At 42.0% G+C, this 21,597-nt stretch overlaps 2 protein-coding genes and 1 long non-coding RNA gene across 5 annotated transcripts in view; 1 reads left to right on the top strand and 2 right to left on the bottom strand.

Moving 5' to 3' along the window:
* Positions 1-3,597, bottom strand: LOC118368942 (butyrophilin subfamily 1 member A1-like). Of its 2 annotated transcripts, none has more exons than XM_035753453.2 (6): positions 3,410-3,597; positions 2,001-2,094; positions 1,517-1,546; positions 1,372-1,422; positions 886-912; positions 1-722 (listed from the first exon to the last, which is right to left on the bottom strand). In XM_035753453.2, the coding sequence occupies exons 2-6, from the start codon at positions 2,002-2,004 to the stop codon at positions 196-198; spliced, it is 639 nt and encodes a 212-aa protein (XP_035609346.1). In that variant the 5' UTR covers positions 2,005-2,094; positions 3,410-3,597; the 3' UTR covers positions 1-195. The 2 variants fall into 2 exon arrangements, with proteins under 2 accessions (XP_035609346.1, XP_035609347.1); XM_035753454.2 differs by having other exon boundaries at positions 1,393-1,422; positions 3,410-3,596.
* Positions 3,598-11,772: 8,175 nt separating this feature from the next.
* Positions 11,773-12,269, top strand: LOC127916156 (uncharacterized). Its single transcript, XR_008093640.1, has 2 exons — positions 11,773-11,819; positions 11,956-12,269. It is a non-coding gene; the product is annotated as an uncharacterized LOC127916156 (long non-coding RNA).
* Positions 12,270-14,819: 2,550 nt separating this feature from the next.
* LOC118368931 (calsequestrin-1-like) overlaps positions 14,820-21,597 on the bottom strand; it is a 31,765-nt gene continuing 24,987 nt past the window's right edge. For both annotated transcript variants that reach the window (XM_035753428.2, XM_035753427.2), the window contains 5 exons: positions 21,488-21,533; positions 21,315-21,369; positions 21,055-21,155; positions 17,507-17,581; positions 14,820-16,101 (listed from right to left, as the gene is read on the bottom strand). In XM_035753428.2, coding sequence (XP_035609321.1) covers positions 15,841-16,101; positions 17,507-17,581; positions 21,055-21,155; positions 21,315-21,369; positions 21,488-21,533 — 538 coding nt within the window. In that variant the 3' untranslated portion in view covers positions 14,820-15,840. The remainder of the gene's footprint in view (positions 16,102-17,506; positions 17,582-21,054; positions 21,156-21,314; positions 21,370-21,487; positions 21,534-21,597) is intronic.

Here is a 21,597-nt window from a genome sequence, read left to right on the forward strand (position 1 = left end):
TCAGTAATCTTCAAGTCGGAAAGACAGAGCATTAATATATTAACAAAAAATATGGACACAACGTTGATACCTGGTTAGATGACAGCAAATGAACATAGAAAGTAATCCACAATTCTGGATATTACATAATAAAAAATGTTTCTTTAAACCATGACAAGCTATTGACAGACAGGGAATGTAATCATTTATGTTTTTCTATGTTGCTGTGATGGGCAAAATTGTGATTGGTTTTGCATCATTGTTCCAGGGTGAGAAAAGTGGGCGGACATCATCCTGATAACTTGGTCCATTGATAAATGAGTAGATGAGTGAATCTTCTTCTGCATTAAAGAAAGTCACCTTCCTTTCCTGATAATCTAGATAGATACCAACTTTACCTGGAATACCTTTGTCAAGAACGTGTTCTTCATCCTCCATGGCTTTAAGTCTTTGCCCATTGGATAGTCTGATTACCCAGAAGCCATTAGTTGGACTGAAAGCCAACGGCCCCTTCCTGTTAGCCGTTGCCTTGGCAACGCCAAGCACCCAGTCATCCTTCTCCTTCACATTCACCTCCCAGTAAGTCTTCAAAGGACTGCCCATTTTGCCCAACACAAAAGGCTCTTCATTAAAACAGTTCTCAATGTCAATGTTTCTCTGTGGTGATTCATCTATCCACTGTAGTGAGTTCCCATGTATCTCCAGTTTAGGGTGAGCAGTGTCCACATCCAGAGTAACAGCCACTGCGGAGAATAGGAAAACAATATATTTTATTCACTTATTATTTTCATTGTAATTTAACCTTCAGTGATTTAAGTATTAGTTATATAGGGCCGATAAAATATTTTATTTTATTAAGTATTTGAATTTAGTTGAAAAAACGATTCTGTTGGCAGAGCCCATTACCTTCATGTGAGCGTGCTTGATTTATACCTGGAGAAATATATATTTATATTTTAATATACACTCAACATTAATATATACTATACATGAGTATCACATTTTATATGAATATTTTCTGAAATTATATTGTATTTAAAAGAGATGCATTACTGGACTCAAGTAGAATATTCCTCATCTTTTTCTGGAGATAGTTTGAGCTGAATTTCTGACTGTGAAGGGTTGTCTTTGTCTGCATTTGTGTCATAACATTCATATCAACAAAATAATATAATTCTCCTTCAGTAATTTAAATAAACATTCTTCCTCTGAATTTTTTTGTCAGTTCCTATGCTTTCCATCAGTCATGTTTTTGTTGTTTATTAGTGAACAAATGTTAGGTTAAAACTTCAAACACCAACATATTAAATCCTTATGAGTCAGAGATCATGTATTTAAATATACCAACTCATGACTATCTTTTTGTAAAAAAATTCCACTAAAAATATTTACATGAAGAGATTAATAGCTGACCCTTCGTTGTTGAATCCACCGGGCTCTGTGCTGTATAAAGTAATATAGTGTTGAATAATACATTTTCTTCTTTTGAAAGACAAATATCCATATTTTTATGGCAAAGACAAGAAAACTAACTTACTCTGTCCTTCTGTTTTTGATTCCAAACATCCTGTAAATGAGGGAAACAGTTTTTGACCCAGTGGTATATGTACTATAGCTGTAATCAATATTGTAGTCAGGGGTAAATTCATGTATTTAGGGTAATGATTTAGGTTTGTATACGCGAGCAAGCTCTACCCGTGGTGATAGTGGCCATTGCCATGGTGATGGTGGCTAAATGGTAACAGCTAACAGTCAAATATTCCCCAATATATCACATAATGCATTTAGGGGTGATGATTGAGGGCTGGATTCAATCCATATTGCAGAATTATTGCGGATCGGCGTTATGGCTTGATAGAAATTGAACTGCAATGTTCCAGAATTTGCGGCGACTGCATTCACGGTAAATGCTGCATACCGTATGTGGGCTCAATCGGAAATTTGCTTTTAAATTTGAACGTGTATCTTCCACGATATGGATTTAATACAGCCCTTAAGTATATATATCCGGGCAGCTTTACCCATGGTGATGGTGGCTAAATTGTATTCGTTAACAGTCAAATAGTCCCAGAACAACTCTGTGTCTTGTCCTTCTCCAATACTCAGCCACGGCACCTATAAAGAAATTATCAGCCTTATTTAACGTCTGCTAGACCTGATTCACAATGTTAACAAAAACCAAGTGACAAGTGTAAAGGAATCATGATTCCACAAAAACTATGGAAAAGTTCTTGAGTTGGGAGGAAGGCAAACTTGATCTATTATAAATGTTTTAATTGGTGAAAGTAACTTGCAATGCCTCTGGTCAGTCTCAAACGCAGAATTGTTATTGTGTTACCACCAAAAGAAGTGGGTGATGTTGAATGGTTTTGTGAAACGCTCAACCTTGTCACTTTATTTAAAGTGTCTGTGCACACTCCATAACGGCCTATGACATGGTTATGACACCCATAATTCCATTTAATATGTATATATATTTTAAACCTTTATTTAACAAGGCAAGTCATTTAAGAACAAATTCTTATTTTCAATGACGGCCTAGGAACAGTGGGTTAACTGCCTGTTCAGGGGCAGAACGACAGATTTGTACCTTGTCAGCTCGGGGATTTGAACTTGCAACCTTCCGTTTACTAGTCCAATTAGTCCAACGCTCTAACCACTAGGCTACCCTACCGCCCATGTGACACAGAGATTGATAACTTCTATAACGCCCCTATTATAACATCTGGTACGTAGACACTTATGTAGCATGTAATAACATATGAAATAAGTTGTCATGCAGACTGTGTAATACCAGTTGTTATTAAAAGGTGACATAAGCACATATGACAACAGGATGAACAGTTCTCTATAAAACACATTATAACTAGTTTTATAACATCTAATGCCGTTAATCATAACTATTTAAAACTACTCATTACGTTACATTACTTATGACAAATGTAATAATGTGTTATATAGCTGTTATAAAGGCTTTATTAATGTATGAATAAGGTCACCTAAAGTAAACTGTTACCTTTGGGACTCAATGGAACAAGCAGTAAAAGGCATTTGGTATCAGGTAGTTATCAATTGGGTACAGTTATTTGAAGTAAGTACCAGAATGTACCCATTGATACCTTAAAATGTCCAAGCAAATGTGTAATTTAAATACTGTAAAATAAGTACTACCCATATCCCTTTCTATTGTGCTAGATCAATTCCAGAGACATTTGAAGAAAGGATTACGTTCTAAACGTGGGTATTTCGTTTCAGAAAGGCAGTATAGTTATCCTGATGAATGTGTTCTGTTTCAGAGATATTTCAAGTTTGATGATTGTTTAAAACATTAGTAGAACAGTTCTAAGACCCAGTAATAAAACAATAACGCTGAGTGAATCAAAGAAGATTGATTTCAGGACCATATGGTGATTATCTTTCAGACACTTACCTTGTGTACAAAACCTGTCCTGTTATGCTGTATATGTACCACTATAGTCTCAAATATTATTCATACCAAGTACCCATTTACCAACTTACTAATTCTAAATGCTAGCGAGTGGCCATAATTACGAGAACAGAAAGATTTGATAATGAGACAGCATGCCCCAGCTCGTTTGGTTAATGTGTAACCAGTCAGTTGAACCTTCCAGCAAGAATCACGTAGTGAAACAGGGAGGGTCCAGGTTTTATCAAGACAGCATTATCTTATTTACTTTGTCAGTACAGTACTTTATAGGAAAGCTGCCTCTCTCTCATGGCCAGTTTAGTTACTGGAAGCATTATATATACCAGGGGTTCCCAAACTTTTTTGGCCCACGACCCCATTATGATATCTGAAAGGATCGCGACCCCAACCATGTAAAAAACATGCTATTAACAGCCTTTGTTTACTTTATATTTTGGGGCTATGGCAGTCAATTTAAAAACATTCTAACAGTTTTTCTGAATGTCTTCTCAACTCACCATCACATATTTTTAATGTGGGACTGTGACAAATCAGTCTGACATGATGTATCTCACCAGCACTAATGAGATGGCTTTATGCACGTCACGCTGGAGCTTCTCAAATTCAGGGGATGTGGTCGATAGTGCGCACCTCATCTCTGCTGTCACATCCAACCTGGATCAATATTTGGTTTTAATGCAGATGAGAACACTGAATCTAGCTTCACACAGATATGAGCTGCCGAAGGGTACAATGTATTTTATTGTCCTTCTGAGACAACATGGACATCGAGGTCAAATCATGACGTCATTGACTTTCAAGTTGGATATTCATGCTCTAGAAAAAGGCCTGAGTTCTCGAGTTAGAATTCCGAGTTGAATGACCGTTCAATTTTTTTTCCGGAAGTTGAAGATTTCCGAGTTCCAGTTCCAAGTTCCCAATTGTTTTGTAGGCGACATTAAAGGTGAAAAGCAGATGGAACGGCATTCCATTTGAATCAGGAACCAAAACTCCTTCGTAGTGACCCGTGAATGAATTCGGTGACATGAAAGCTCAATCACCTTTTTGATTTCAACACCCATTATAGCTAGTTTTGTAACATCTTACGCCGTTACTCATAACTATTTATATATAAAAATAATAAAATATATGCCATTTAGCAGACGCTTTTATCCAAAGTGACTTACAGTCATGTGTGCATACATTCTACGTATGGGTAGAAACTACTCATTACGGCAAACGTTATAATGTGTTATATAGCTGTTATAAAGGCTATATGAATGTTTGAATAAGGACACCTACATTAAACTGTTACCTTTGGGACTCATTGGAACAAGCACTAAAAGTTACCAATTGTGTACAATTATTTAAAGTAAGTACCATAAAGTAACCATAGATACCTTATAATGTCCTAGCAAATGTGTAATTTTATATACCCGTAAAATAAAGTACTACCGAAATCACTTCCTACTATGCTAGTTCAATTCCAGAGACATTTGAGAGACTGCTAGCCCATGCTAACTGCTTGCTTGCTAACCCGGCCTGCTAACTGCTAGCTTGCCCTGGTCTACTAGTTGCTAGCTTATTTAGCTCCGGCCTACTAACTGTTAGCTTGTTAGCCTGTTAACTGTCTGAATCGCCGTGTCCCGTGCCGTGCCCAACCACTCTCTGGACCCATATGTTCACTTGGCTACGCATGCCTCTCTCTAATATCAATATGCCTTGTCCATTACTGTCCTGGTTAGTGATTACTGTCTTATTTCACTGTAGAGCCTCTAGCCCTGCTCAATATGCCTTAACCAACCATGTTGTTTCACCTCCTACATATGCGATGACATCACCTGTTTTAAACATCTCTAGAGCCTATATCTCTCTCTTCATTACTCAATGCCTAGGTTTACCTCCAATATACTCACATCCTACCTTACCTTTGTCTGTACACTATGCCTTGAATCTATGCTATCGTGCCCAGAAACCTGCTCCTTTTACTCTCTGTTCTGAACGTTCTAGACGGCCAGTTCGTATCGTCTTTAGCCGTACCCTTATCCTACATCTCCTCTGTTCCTCTGGTGATGTGTTAATCTAGGTCCTGCAGTGCCTAACTCCACTCCCACCCCCCAGGTGCTCTCAATTGTTGACTTCTGTAAACGTAAAAGCCTTGGTTTCATGCATGTTAACATTAGAAGCCTACTTCCTAAGTTTGTTTTACTCACTGCTTTAGCACACTCTGCCAACCCAGATGTCTTAGCCGTGTCTGAATCCTGGTTTAGGAAAACCACCAAAAACCCTGAAATCTCCATTGCTAACTATAACGTTTTCTGCCAAGATAGAACTGCCAAAGGGGTGGTGTTGCAATCTACTGCAAAGATAGCCTACAGAGTTATGTATTACTTTCTAAGTCTGTACCCAAACAATTTGAGCTTCTACTTCTAAAAGTTCATCTTTCCAGAATCAAGTCTCTCACTGTTGCCGCTTGCTATAGACCTCCCTCTGCCCCCAGCTGTGTCCTCGATACTATATGTGAACTGATTGCCCCCTATCTATCTTCTGAGCTCGTGCTACTAGGTGACCAAAACTGGGACATGCTTAACACCCCGGCCATCCTACAAACTAAGCTTTATGCCCTCAATCTCACACAAATTATCAATGAACCTACCAGGTACAACCCCAAATCAGTAAACACGGGCACCATCATAGATGTCATCATAACTAATTTGCCCTCCAAATACACCTCTGCTGTTTTCAATCAAGATGTCAGCGATCACTGCCTCATTGTCTGCATCCGTAATGGGTCTGCGACCAAACGACCACCCCTCATCACTGTCAAACGCTCCCTGAAACACTTCTGCGAGAAGGCCTTTCTAATCGACCTGGCCGGGGTATCCTGGAATGACATTGATCTCATCCCATCAGTAGATGATGCCTGGCTATTCTTTAAAAGTGCCTTCCTCAACATCTTAAATAAGCATGTCCCTCTCAAAAAATGTATAACTAGGAATAGATATAGTCCTTGGTTCACGCCAGACCTGTCTGCCCTTAACCAACACAAAAACATCCTGTGGCGTTCTGCATTAGCATCGAATAGCCCCCGTGACATGCAACTTTTCAGGGAAGTTAGGAACAAATATACACAGGCAGTTAGAAAAGCTAAGGTAAGCTTTTTCAAACAGAAATTTGCCTCCTGTAGTACTAACTCAAAACAGTTCTGGGACACTGTAAAGTCCATGGAGAATAAGAGCACCTCCTCCAAGCTGCCCACTGCTCTGAAGCTAGGAAACACTGTCACCACCGATAAATACACTATAATTGAGAATTTCAATAAGCATTTCTCTACGGCTGGCCATGCTTTCCACATGGCTACCCCTACCCCGGTCAACTGCCCGGCACCCTCCACAGCAACCCGCCAAAGCCCCCACCATTTCTCCTTTACCCAAATCCAGATAGCCGATGTTCTGAAGGAGCTGCAAAATCTGGACCCCTACAAATCAGCCGGGCTAGACAATCTGGACCCTCTCTTTCTAAAATGATCTGCCGAAATAGTTGCAACCCCTATTACTAGCCTGTTCAACCTCTCTTTCGTATCGTCTGAGATTACCAAAGATTGGAGAACTGCCGCGGTCATTCCCCTCTTCAAAGGGGTGACATCAAATCAAATCAAATCAAATTTTATTTGTCACATACACATGGTTAGCAGATGTTAAATGTGAGTGTAGCGAAATGCTTGTGCTTCTAGTTCCGACAATGCAGTGATAACCAACAAGTAATCTAACTAACAATTCCAAAACTACTGTCTTATACACAGTGTAAGGGGATAAGGAACATGTACATAAGGATATATGAATGAGTGATGGTACAGAGCAGCATACAGTAGATGGTATCGAGTACAGTATATACATATGAGATGAGTGTGTAGACAAAGTAAACAAAGTGGCATAGTTAAAGTGGCTAGTGATACATGTGTTACATAAGGATGCAGTCGATGATGTAGAGTACAGTATATACATATACATATGAGATGAATAATGTAGGGTAAGTAACATTATATAAGGTAGCATTGTTTAAAGTGGCTAGTGATATATTTACATAATTCCCATCAATTCCCATTATTAAAATGGCTGGAGTAGGGTCAGTGTCAATGACAGTGTGTTGGCAGCAGCCACTCAATGTTAGTGGTGGCTGTTTAACAGTCTGATGGCCTTGAGATAGAAGCTGTTTTTCAGTCTCTCGGTCCCAGCTTTGATGCACCTGTACTGACCTCGCCTTCTGGATGATAGCGGGGTGAACAGGCAGTGGTTCGGGTGGTTGATGTCCTTGATGATCTTTATGGCCTTCCTGTAACAACGGGTGGTGTAGGTGTCCTGGAGGGCAGGTAGTTTGCCCCCGGTGATGCGTTGTGCAGTCCTCACTACCCTCTGGAGAGCCTTACGGTTGAGGGCGGAGCAGTTGCCGTACCAGGCGGTGATACAGCCCGCCAGGATGCTCTCGATTGTGCATCTGTAGAAGTTTGTGAGTGCTTTTGGTGACAAGCCGAATTTCTTCAGCCTCCTGAGGTTGAATAGGCGCTGCTGCGCCTTCTTCACGACGCTGTCAGTGTGAGTGGACCAATTCAGTTTGTCTGTGATGTGTATGCCGAGGAACTTAAAACTAGCTACCCTCTCCACTACTGTTCCATCGATGTGGATAGGGGGTGTTCCCTCTGCTGTTTCCTGAAGTCCACAATCATCTCCTTAGTTTTGTTGACGTTGAGTGTGAGGTTATTTTCCTGACACCACACTCCGAGGGCCCTCACCTCCTCCCTGTAGGCCGTCTCGTCGTTGTTGGTAATCAAGCCTACCACTGTTGTGTCGTCCGCAAACTTGATGATTGAGTTGGAGCGTGCGTGGCCACGCAGTCGTGGGTGAACAGGGAGTACAGGAGAGGGCTCAGAACGCACCCTTGTGGGGCCCCGTGTTGAGGATCAGCGGGGAGGAGATGTTGTTGCCTACCCTCACCACCTGGGGGCGGCCCGTCAGGAAGTCCAGTACCCAGTTGCACAGGGCGGGGTCGAGACCCAGGGTCTCGAGCTTGATGACGAGCTTGGAGGGTACTATGGTGTTGAATGCCGAGCTGTAGTCGATGAACAGCATTCTCACATAGGTATTCCTCTTGTCCAGGTGGGTTAGGGCAGTGTGCAGTGTGGTTGAGATTGCATCGTCTGTGGACCTATTTGGGCGGTAAGCAAATTGGAGTGGGTCTAGGGTGTCAGGTAGGGTGGAGGTGATATGGTCCTTGACTAGTCTCTCAAAGCACTTCATGATGACGGAAGTGAGTGCTACGGGCGGTAGTCGTTTAGCTCAGTTACCTTAGCTTTCTTGGGAACAGGAACAATGGTGGCCCTCTTGAAGCATGTGGGAACAGCAGACTGGTATAGGGATTGATTGAATATGTCCGTAAACACACCGGCCAGCTGGTCTGCGCATGCTCTGAGGGCGCGGCTGGGGATGCCGTCTGGGCCTGCAGCCTTGCGAGGGTTAACACGTTTAAATGTCTTACTCACCTCGGCTGCAGTGAAGGAGAGACCGCATGTTTCCGTTGCAGGCCGTGTCAGTGGCACTGTATTGTCCTCAAAGCGGGCAAAAAAGTTATTTAGTCTGCCTGGGAGCAAGACATCCTGGTCCGTGACTGGGCTGGATTTCATCTTGTAGTCCGTGATTGACTGTAGACCCTGCCACATGCCTCTTGTGTCTGAGCCATTGAATTGAGATTCCACTTTGTCTCTGTACTGACGCTTAGCTTGTTTAATAGCCTTGCGGAGGGAATAGCTGCACTGTTTGTATTCAGTCATGTTGCCAGACACCTTGCCCTGATTAAAAGCAGTGGTTCGCGCTTTCAGTTTCACGCGAATGCTGCCATCAATCCACGGTTTCTGGTTAGGGAATGTTTTTATCGTTGCTATGGGAACGACATCTTCGACGCACGTTCTAATGAACTCGCACACCGAATCAGCGTATTCGTCAATATTCCCATCTGACGCAATACGAAACATGTCCCAGTCCACGTGATGGAAGCAGTCTTGGAGTGTAGAGTCAGCTTGGTCTGACCAGCGTTGGACAGACCTCAGCGTGGGAGCCTCTTGTTTTAATTTCTGCCTGTAGGCAGGGATCAGCAAAATGGAGTCGTGGTCAGCTTTTCCGAAAGGGGGCGGGGCAGGGCCTTATATGCGTCGCGGAAGTTAGAGTAACAATGATCCAAGGTTTTACCACCCCTGGTTGCGCAATCGATATGCTGATAAAATTTAGGGAGTCTTGTTTTCAGATTGGCTTTGTTAAAATCCCCAGCTACAATGAATGCAGCCTCCGGATAAATGTTTTCCAGTTTGCAAAGAGTTAAATAAAGTTCGTTCAGAGCCATCGATGTGTCTGCTTGGGGGGGGGGGGATATATACGGCTGTGATTATAATCGAAGAGAATTCTCTTGGAAGATAATGCGGTCTACATTTGATTGTGAGGAATTCTAAATCAGGTGAACAGAAGGATTTGAGTTCCTGTATGTTTCCTTCATCACACCATGTCCCGTTAGTCATGAGGCATACGCCCCCGCCACTCTTCTTACCAGAGAGATGTTTGTTTCTGTTTCTTAGACCCATACTGCTACAGGCCTATATCTATCCTACCCTGTCTTTCTAAGGTCTTCGAAAGCCAAGTTAACAAACAGATTACTGACCATTTCGAATCCCACCATACCTTCTCCGCTATGCAATCTGGTTTCAGAGCTGGTCATGGGTGCACCTCAGGCACGCTCAAGGTTCTAAACGACATCATAACCGCCATCGATAAGAGACATTACTGTGCAGCCGTATTCATCGACCTGGCCAAGGCCTTCGACTCTGTCAATCACAGCATTCTTATTGGCAGACTCGACAGCCTTGGTTTCTCAAATGATTGCCTCGCCTGGTTTACCAACTACTTCTCTGATAGAGTTCAGTGTGTCAAATCGGAGGGCCTGTTGTCTGGACCTCTGACAGTCTCTATGGGTGTGCCACAGGATTAAATTCTCGGGCCAACTCTCTTTTCTGTATACATCAATTATGTTGCTCTTGCTGCTGGTGATTCTCTGATCCACCTCTACGCAGACGACACCATTCTGTATACTTCTGGCCCCTCCTTGGACACTGTGTTAAGTACCCTCCAGGCGAGCTTTAATGCCATACAACTCTCCTTCCATAGCCTCCAACTGCTCTTAAACGCAAGTAAAACTAAATGCATGCTTTTCAATCGATCGCTGCCCGCACCTGCTCGCCCGTCCAGCATCACTACTCTGGACGGCTCTGACTTAGAACACGTGGACAACTACAAATACCTGGGTGTCTGGTTAGACTGTAAACTCTCCTTCCAGACTCACATTAAGCATCTCCAATCCAAAATTAAATCTAGAATCGGCTTCCTATATCGCAACAAAGCATCCTTCACTCATGCTGCCAAACATACCCTCGTAAAACTGACCATCCTACCGATCCTCGACTTCGGTGATGTCATCTATAAAATAGCCTCCAATAATCTACTCAACAAACTGGATGCAGTCTATCACAGTGTCATCCGTTTTGTCATCAAAGCCCCATACACTACCCACCATTGTGACCTGTACACTCTCGTTGGTTGGCCCTCGCTTCATACTCGTCGCCAAACCCACTGGCTACAGGTTATCTACAAGTCTCTTCTAGGTAAAGCCCCGCCTTATCTCAGCTCACTGGTCACCATAGCAGCACCGATTTGTAGCAGGCGCTCCAGCATGTATATCTCACTGGTCACCCCCAAAGCCAATTCCTCCTTTGGTCGTCTTTCCTTCCAGTTCTCTGCTGCCCATGACAGGAACGAATTGCAAAAATCTCTGAAGCTGGAGATTCACATCTCCCTCACTAGCTGTAAGCCCCAGCTGTCAGAGCAGTTTACAGATCACTGCACCTGTTCTTAGCCTGTAGACAGCCCATCTATCTACCTACCTCATCCCCATACTGGTATTGATTTATTTATTTAGCTCCTTTGCACCCCAGTATCTCTACCTGCACGTTCATCTTCTGCCGATCTACCATTCCAGTGTTTAATTGCTATATTGTAATTACTTCGCCACCATGGCCTATTTATTTCCTTAACTTACCTCATTTGCACTCACTGTATACAGACTTTTTGTTTTCTTTTGTAAGTTGAACTTTCCAGCAAAAATCACGTAGGGAAACTGGGAGCTCCATGTTATATCAACACAACAGGATCTTATTGACTTACTCAGTACAGTGCTTTATAGGAAAGTGATTCTTGCTGGAAAGTTCAACTTACTGGTTACACATTGACCAGAATAGCTGCAGTATGTTGTCTCTTTATCAAATCCAGAAGAAGTCGCGTCCTCTAGTTTGTGAACCGCTTACTAAATGACGATTCAGGTATGCAGCTGAATGAGAAACAGTGTAAGATTTGTCTGGTTGACTGCTTAACCAGCATGGCTACCACAGCATTCTATAGTGATATGCCATCCCATCTGGTTTGTGCTTAGTGAGACTATAATTGTTTTTTCAACAGGACAATGACCCAAAACACACCTCCAGGCTGTGTAAGGGCTATTTGACCAAGGGGAGTGATGGAGTGCTGCATCAGATGACCTGGCATCCACAATCACCTGACATCAACCCAATTGAGATGGTTTGAGATGAGTTTGACCGGAGAGGGAAGGAAAAGCAGCCAACAAGTGCCCAGCACATGCGGGAACTCCTGTTGAAAAAGCATTCCAGGTGAAGCTGATTGAGAGAATGCCAAGAGTGTGCAAAGCTGTCATCAAGGATTATGATGGCTACTTTGAAGAATCTCAAATATAATATATATTATGATTTGTTTAACACTTCTTTGGCTACAACATGATTCCATATGTGATATTTCATAGTTTTGATGTCTTCACTATTATTCTGCAATTTTGAAAATAGTACAACTAAAGAAAAACCCTTCAATGAGTAGGTGTGTCCAAACGTTTGACTGGTACTGTATAAATATATACATAATTGTGCTCTTTGGTTGTCAGTGTTCCAAACTAGACATGATTTGTCTTTTTACCTACACGTGCAAACACCGTCAGATGGAATTCATAGCAAGCAGTGGACTGGGTTAATCAGATTTGATAAAATAGAACAGAACAGATGAACTGGAATGATATTCACTCTCATGGGATGGGTTTCCAAAAATACATACCCCCACCCCCCCAATAAGCCACGAATATGACTGCATTGAAGCATAGAGTGCAATCAGAAAGTATTCACACCCCTTGACCTTTTACACATTTTGTTGTGTTACAGTGTGTGATAAAAATGCTCTACTGTCAAAGTGGAAGAATATATATATATATTTTTTTTAAATTAATGGAAAATAAAACACGTTTGTTTTGATTACATTGGATAAGTATTCAACCCCCTGAGTCAAAACATGTTAGAATCACCTTTGGCAGCAATTACAGCTTTGAGTCTTTCAGGTTAAGTCTCTAAGAGCTTTGCACGCCTGGATTGTGCAATATTTGCCCATTATTCTTAAAGAAAATCTTTAAGCTCTGTCAAGTTGGTTGTTGATCATTGCTAGACAGCCATTTTCAAGTCTTGCCATAGATTTTCCAGCAGATATAGTCAAAATTGTTACTATGTAACTATGGAATATTCTGTGTTGTCTTGTTAAGCAACTCCAGTGTAGATTTGACTTTGGGTTTTAGGGTATTTTCCTGCTGAAAGCTGAATTTGTCTGTTGGAGAACAGACTGAACCTGTTGGAGAACAGACTGAACCACCATTACGCTGTCTGTGCTTAGCTCCTTTCCATTATTTTTAACAAAAACAAATATCCAGGGGCAGCAGGTAGCCTAGTGGATAGAGGCAGGTAGCCTAGTGGTTAGAGGCAGGTAGCCTAGTGGTTAGAGGCAGGTAGACTAGTGGTTGGAGGCAGGTAGCCTAGTGGTTAGAGGCAGGTAGCCTAGTGGTTAGAGCTTTGGGCCAGAAACTGAAAGGTTTCCTTGAGCAATGGAAAAATCTGTCATTCTGCCACTGAACAAGGCAGACAACCCACTGTTCCTAGGCTGTCATTGTAAATCAGAATTTGTTCTTAACTGACTTGCCTAGGTAAATCAAGGTTAAAGAAAATAGATCTGGTCCTAGTTAATGAAAAGCATACCCATAACATGATGCAACCACCACTGTGCTTATGAATATGAAGAGTGGTACTCAGTGATGTGTTGTGTCGGATTTGCCCCAAACATAATGCTTTGTATTAAAGACCAAAATATACTTTCTTTGACACATTTTTGCAGTAATAAATTTAGTGCCTTTTTACAAATAGAATCTATGTTTTGAATAAATGTATTCTGTCCAGGCTTTCGTCTTATCGATCTGGCATTTAAGGCAAGGGTTCTCAAACCTCTGCTCGGGGACCCTAAGCCGTTCCATGTATTGTAACTGTTCCACAGCTATCACACCTGATTCAAATGGTCAACTAATCCTCAAGCCCTTGACTATGTGAATCAGGTGAGTTAGTTCAGGGCTACTACAAAATTGTGAAATGTTCTTGATCCATCCTGTTTTTTTCTAAATAGCCAATAAACTCTGTTTTAAAGTCACCTCCCTCTCCAGCAACTGACTTAGGAAGGACACCTGTATCTTTGTAGTGACTGGGTGTATATTGATACACCATCCAAAGTGTAATTAATAACTTCACCATGCTCAAAGGGATGCATATTCACCAATAGGTGCCCTCCTTTGCGAGGCATCAACCCCCCCCCGTCTTTGTGGTCAAATCTCTGCTTGAAATGTACTAAGTGATTGTGGGACCTCACAGATCATTGTATTTGTGTGGTCCAGAGATGGAGTAGTCATTGAAAAATCATGTTAACCCCTATTATTGCACACGAAGTCCATGCAAAGTATTATGGGATTTGTTAATCCAGAACTTATTTAGGCTTGCCATAACAAAGGGGTTGAATACTCAATATATTTCAGTTTTTATTTTTAATTAGTTTGTAAACCTTTCTTAAAAACAACATTTTACACAAACTGTAACTAAACAAAATGTGTTAGAAGTGAACAGGAATGAATATTTTCTGAAGGCACTGTATATCATGTGTTTTATACCTCCTGTCATTAAGGCAGTAAAATACTCTCTGGGACAGATTTACAAAATGTTTGCTCCTGTGAGAATTTTGCACCTTTTAGTTTTGTGGAACCATGAAAGTTGACACAGTCTTGTCTCTCTGACATTCTCAAGAGTCTTGAAATAGATTATATTTGATGTGTAAAGCTTCACCATCATCAAAATATGTACTGGTTCTTATAGGTTTCACAATTATGTAGTTTTCGTTTGTAGAAATTTTGTCGTGTCACACAAACACACTTCCACATTCATATAGAAATTATGACAAACAACAATATTAAATTTTTAATTGTTTTTTTTCTTATATTTTTTTCCAATATTGGACCAGAAACAATCAAGTTCTTGTGTCTTTTTGTGAATTCCAAGATCTTCATAATCACTCTTCGAAACTGTATTTTTCTTAAGACATTTCAGTGAGGTTAAGTTTCCTTCTCTTTAAAAAATAATACAATATAGTACAATATAGTACAATGTTTCTTCTCTTTACCAGTAGAAAACATGTAGATGTTACAGAGTACAGACAAATGGAACAGATGAGAGAGGGGAAAGGGAGCAACCCTGATTGTGAAAAATGAGATAAAACTAAGTCAAACATACTAGTTTTCCTCAGATTTGTCTTCACATACACTCACAGTTATAACCACATAATATAATAATATATGCCATTTAGCAGACGCTTTTATCCAAAGCGACTTACAGTCATGTGTGCATACATTCTACGTATGGGTGGTCCCGGGAATCGAACCCACTACCCTGGCGTTACAAGCGCCATGCTCTACCAACTGAGCTACAGAAGGACCACATGAAGAGAGAGACAAACGTTTCATACTGAACAAGGAACACTGATCTTACATTTGAGCCGCAACCCATTTTCTTTTCACAGACAAAAATTTCCCCCTGCTTCCATGTCTTTTCTCACCCAGTGAAATCAGTGGCGGCTGCTGAGGGTTGGGCAGCTCATAATAACGGCTGGAACAGAGGGAAGGGAATGGCATCAAACCATGTGTTTGATGTATTTGATACTATTCCACCTAATCCTCTCCAGCAATTACCACAAGCCCTTCCTCCCCAATTAAGGTGCCACCAACCTCCTGTGAGTCAATTTGATTTAGGTGTTGCCCTTTTGGCATATCACCGGACTATCTAATCAGGGCTTTGAGAAAGAGATACAGGAAGCAAACAGGAAGGGACACAACATGTGTTTGACGAGATGTTAGGAAACTGATGATTGGTGCCAGCTTTGACCACTGTTGGCTAAAACCGATCCAACCCAAGGATGGCAAGTAAGCTTTTATTCATCATCATCATCATCATCATCATCATCATCCTCGTCGTCGTCATCTTCGTCGTCATCGTCATCATCATCATCGTCGTCATCATCATCATCATCATCATCGTCGTCGTCGTCATCGTCGTCATCATCGTCGTCATCATCGTCATCGTCATCATCTGGATCGATCTTTCCGGACAGCACATCCTCGATCCAGTCCTCAAGCTCATCAGCAGTGGGCATGTCCTCATCATCATCCATCTCCATCCACACACTGTCGGCCTATGAGGGAACACACACACAGTGAGATCTCAATTTGAATGTCATGAACCAAGATGGAGACTAAGTCTGCACAAGACAGAAAGACACAGATTCAAGAGAGGCTTGGATGAGAAGACAGTGAGAGTAGACCATAAAAAACCTGAGGTTCCCAGAGAAGATAGATAGATAGATAGATAGATAGATAGATAGATAGATAGATAGATAGATAGATAGATAGAAGAGAGAAGAGAGAAGAGAGAAGAGAGAAGAGAGAAGGGCTATACTCAGCCTTGTCTCAGGATGGTAAGTTGGTGGTTGAAGATATCCCTCTAGTGGTGTGGGGGCTGTGCTTTGGCAAAGTGGGTGGGGTTATATCCTTCCTGTTTGGCCCTGTCCGGGGGTGTCCTCGGATGGGGCCACAGTGTCTCCTGACCCCTCCTGTCTCAGCCTCCAGTATTTATGCTGCAGTAGTTTGTGTCGGGGGGCTAGGGTCAGTTTGTTATATCTGGAGTACTTCTCCTGTCCTATTCGGTGTCCTGTGTGAATCTAAGTGTGCGTTCTCTAATTCTCTCCTTCTTTCTTTCTCTCTCTCGGAGGACCTGAGCCCTAGGACCATGCCCCAGGACTACCTGACATGATGGCTCCTTGCTGTCCCCAGTCCACCTGGCCATGCTGCTGCTCCAGTTTCAACTGACCTGAGCCCTAGGACCATGCCCCAGGACTACCTGACATGATGACTCCTTGCTGTCCCCAGTCCACCTGGCCATGCTGCTGCTCCAGTTTCAACTGTTCTGCCTTACTATTATTTGACCATGCTGGTCATTTATGAACATTTGAATATCTTGGCCATGTTCTGTTATAATCTCCACCCGGCACAGCCAGAAGAGGACTGGCCACCCCACATATGCTCTCTCTAATTCTCTCTTTCTTTCTCTCTCTCTGAGGACCTCTGAGGACCTGAGCCCAAGGACCGTGCCCCAGGACGACCTGACATGATGACTCCTTGCTGTCCCCAGTCCACCTGACTGTGCTGCAGTTTCAACTGTTCTGCCTTGTTATTATTCGACCATTCTGGTCATTTATGAACATTTGAACATCTTGGCCATGTTCTGTTATAATCTCCACCCGGCACAGACATCTCTCTAGGTTTCTTCCTAGGTTTTGGCCTTTCTAGGGAGTTTTTCCTAGCCACCGTGCTTCTACACCTGCATTGCTTGCTGTTTGGGGTTTTAGGCTGGGTTTCTGTACAGCACTTTGAGATATCAGCTGATGTACGAAGGGCTATATAAATAAAATTTGATTGATTGATTGATTGATTGATTGATTGAAGAGAGAAGAGAGAAGAGAGAAGAGAGAAGAGAGAAGAGAGAAGAGGATGACACAAAGGAGACGACAGAGACAAAGTAGGTGGGAAGATCAGACTTACATCTTCCACATCCACAACACCGATCTGAGGGGAACCGAGGTCAATGCCGAAGGTCTTCTCCCAGTAGGGCACAAGCTAAAAAGAGATAGGGAGGTAGAGAGGGGAGATAGAGAGAGAAAATAAAAATATAAAAATACTACATATAGGCTTATTCTGAGCCTTGGAAACCACAATTTAAAGTTCTGCCTTTCAAGCCCTTAGTGTATCTGTTGGACATTTCTAATATTCCCTTGTTAGACTAGTCGATACACATACAGGTGCAAAATTAATAATCTTGATCACATAATGAGTAGTTATTTGGGATTACAAAATGATTGCAGGATTCAGTGATTCTACACTGTCCAACTCCAATTTAGTCAGTCTTGATCACATGCAGCATATTCAGACGCCTTTACTTCCTTTACATTTTGTTACGTGACAGCCTCATTCTAAAAGGTATCAAATCGTTTTCTATTTCTATTTCAATCTACACACAATACCACATAATGACAAAGCAAAAACAGGTTTTAGAGATTTTTTCAAATTTATAAAAAAAAAACTGAAATGTCATATTTACATAAGTGTTCAGACCCTTTACTCAGTACTTTGTTGAAGCACCTTTGGCAGCGATTACAGCCTTGAGTATTCTTGGGTATGCCTCCAGAGTGGCACAGCAGTCTAAGACACTGGTTCGTACCCAGGCTGTGTCACAACCTGCCGTGATGGGTGGAGACAATCGAGTACCATAGGGTGGTGACAATTGGCCCAGCGTCGTCCAGGTTAGCGGAGGGATTGGCCGTGGGGGTGGGCAGTCATTGCAAATAAGAATTTGTTCTTAACCTCACTAGGGTTTGTGGGACGGTAGTGCCCCACCTCGTCAACAGCCAGTGAAACTGCAGGGCGCCAAATTCAAAACAATAGAAATCCCATAATTAAAATTCCTCAAACATACATGTATTTTACACAATTTTAAAGATACACTTGTTGTAAATCCAGCCACAGTGTCCGATTTCAAAAAGGCTTTACGACGAAAGCAAACCAAACGATTATGTTAGGTCAGAGCCAAGTCACAGAAAAACACAGACATTTTTCCAGCCAAAGAGAGGAGTCAAAAAAACAGAAACATAGATCAAATTAATCACTAACCTTTGATGATCTTCATCAGATGACACTTCATGTTACACAATACATGTATGTTTTGGTCGGTAAAGTTCATATTTCTATCCAAAAATCTGAGTTTACATTGGCGCGTTATGTTCAGTAGTTCCAAAACATCCGGTGAATTTGCAGAAAGCCACATCAATTTACAGAAATACTCATAATAAACATTGATAAAAGATACAACTGTTATGCATGGACTTTTAGATCCCCTTCTCCTTAATGCAACCGCTGTGTCAGATTTCAAAAAAACTTTACAGAAAAAGCAACCCATGCAATAATCTGAGTACGGCGCTCAAACGACAAATCAAGCCAAACAGATATCCGCTGTGTTGGAGTCAAAAGGAGTCAGAAATAGCATTATAAATATTCACTTACCTTTGATGATCTTCATCAGAATGCACTCGCAGGAATCCCAGTTCCACAATAAATGTTTGTTTTGTTCGATAATGTCCACCATTTATGTCCATATTCCTCCTTGTTGTTCACGCGTTCAGTACACAATCTAACCTCACGACACACGTGCAAGTCCAGCGGAAGGTACGGAAGAAAAGTCCAAAAAGTTATATTACAGTCCGTAGAAACATGTCAAATGAAGTATAGAATCAATCTTTGGGATGTTTTTAACATAAATCTCAATAATGTTCCAACTGGAGAATTCCTTTGTCTGTAGAATTGCAATGGAACAGAGCTCGCTCTCATGTGAACGCGCGAGACTGAGCTTGTGCCTCTCTGGCAGATCTCTAACTCATTCCCCTCTCATTCATCCCCACTTCTCAGTAGAAGCATCAAACAAGGTTCTAAAGACTGTTGACACCTAGTGGAAGCCTTAGGAATTGCAATTTGACTCCATAGACACTGTGTATTCGATAGGCCAAGAGTTGAAAAACTACAAACCTCAGATTTCCCACTTCCTGGTTGGATTTTTTCTCAGGTCTTTGCCTGCCATATGAGTTATGTTATACTCACAGACATCATTCAAACAGTTTCAGAGTGTTTTCTATCCAAATCTATAATTATATGCATATTCTAGATTTTATGGCTGAGTAGCAGGCACGCTTTTCATCCAAAATTCCCAATGCTGCCCCCTACCCTAGTGAAGTGAACTGACTTGCCTAGTATTTGAGGAGTTTATCCCATTCTTCTCTGCAAATCCTCTCAAGCTCTGTCAGGTTGGATGGGGAGTGTCGCCGCACAGGTATTTTCAGGTCGGAGATGCCTGATCGGGTTTAAGTCCGGGCTCTGGCTGGTCCACTCAAGGACATTCAGAGACTAGTCCCGAAACCACTCCTGTGTTGTCTTGGCTGTGTGCTTAGGGTTCGTATCCTGTTGGAAGGTGAAGCTTTGCCCAAGCCTGAGGTCCATAGCACTCTAGAGCAGGTTTTCATCAAGGATCTCTCTGTAGTCTCCCAGTCCCTGCCTCTGAAAAACATCCCCACAGCATGGTGTTCCCACCACCATGCGTCACTGTAGAGATGGTGCCAGGTTTCCTCCAGACGTGACACTTGGCATTCAGGCCAAAGGGTGGAATCTTGGTTTCATCAGACCAGAGAATCTTGTTTCTCATGGTCTGAAAGTCCTTTAGGTGCCTTTTGGAAAACTCCAACTGGGCTGTCTTGTGTCTTTTACTGTGGATTGCCTTCCGTCCGGCCACTCTACCTTAAAGGCCTGATTGGTGGAGTGCTGGAGAGATGCTTGTCCTTCTGGAAGGTTCTCCCATCTCACTAGAGGAACTCTGGAGCTCTGTTAGAGTGACCATCGGGTTCTTGTTCACCTCCCTGACCAAGGCCCTTCTCTCCCGATTGCTCAGTTTGGCCGGGCGGCCAGCTCTAGGAAGTGTCTTGGTGGTTCCAAATTTCTTCCATTTAAGAATGTGGGAGGCCACTGTGTTCTTGGGGATCTTCAATTCTGCAGACAGTTTTTGGTACCATTCCCAAAATATGTGCCTTGACACAATCCTGTTTCGGAGCTCTATGGACAATTTCTTCGACCTCATGGCTTGGTTTTTGTGCTGACATGCACTGTCAACTGGGGGACCTTATATAGACAGGTGTGTGCCTTTCCAAATCATGTCCAATCAATTTAATTTAACACAGGTGGACTCCAATCAAGTTGAACAAACATCTCAAAGATGATCAATGGAAACAGGATGCACCAGAGCTAAAATGGCATGAATACTTATGTAAATAAGTTATTTCGATGTACTTATTTTAATTTGCAAACATTTCTAAAAAGCTGTTTTTGCTTTGTCATTATGTGGTATTGTGTGTAGATTGATAAAAAAATGTAATCCATTTTCAATTCAGCTGTAATGTAACAAAATTAGGAAAACGTTAAGGGGTCAGAATACTTTCCGAATGCACTGTACATAGTATGTTCAGCCAGTTCAAATATCTTCAGCCTGTTCTTACCAGGGAGAAGTCGTCGGGGTCGATCCAGATGATGCTGAGGTCAGGGTTGTCAGTGTTTTCACGGGCCACCTCTTTCAGGATCTCCAGGAACTCAAAACCATCTTGGAAAAGTAAAAGGTTAGATACTGTAGTCTTTTAGCCCTTTCTACACCCCAACATTGGAAGACAATTGTATTTTTATTATCTAACTTTTACATGTTTTTATATATAAGAAAAAATATATAGTGAAACATTGCTTTGGACTAGTGCACTGTACATACCAGGGTCATCCTCCTCAGCGAAAGCTACAATGTGCTCTCCATCAATGTCATCTTCCTAAAGGAAGAAGGAAAGAAGGAACGTGACTCAGGCCTACTGTACATCTCCATGAGAAATAGGCCCACCGGACAGTTCCGCTTTCTAAATGTTTTAATAGTGAGTGAATAAATCTTACCCAGGTCTCGTACATGCTGTGGGGCTCGAGTTTCCTCAGAGTGGGCCTGGAATCAGAATGATATCAATCAATCACATTTAGATTATCAAGCCCTTTTACATAGGCAGTCA

This window comes from Oncorhynchus keta, chromosome 35 (genome assembly GCF_023373465.1).
Source record: "Oncorhynchus keta strain PuntledgeMale-10-30-2019 chromosome 35, Oket_V2, whole genome shotgun sequence".
NCBI classification, from domain to species: domain Eukaryota; kingdom Metazoa; phylum Chordata; class Actinopteri; order Salmoniformes; family Salmonidae; genus Oncorhynchus; species Oncorhynchus keta.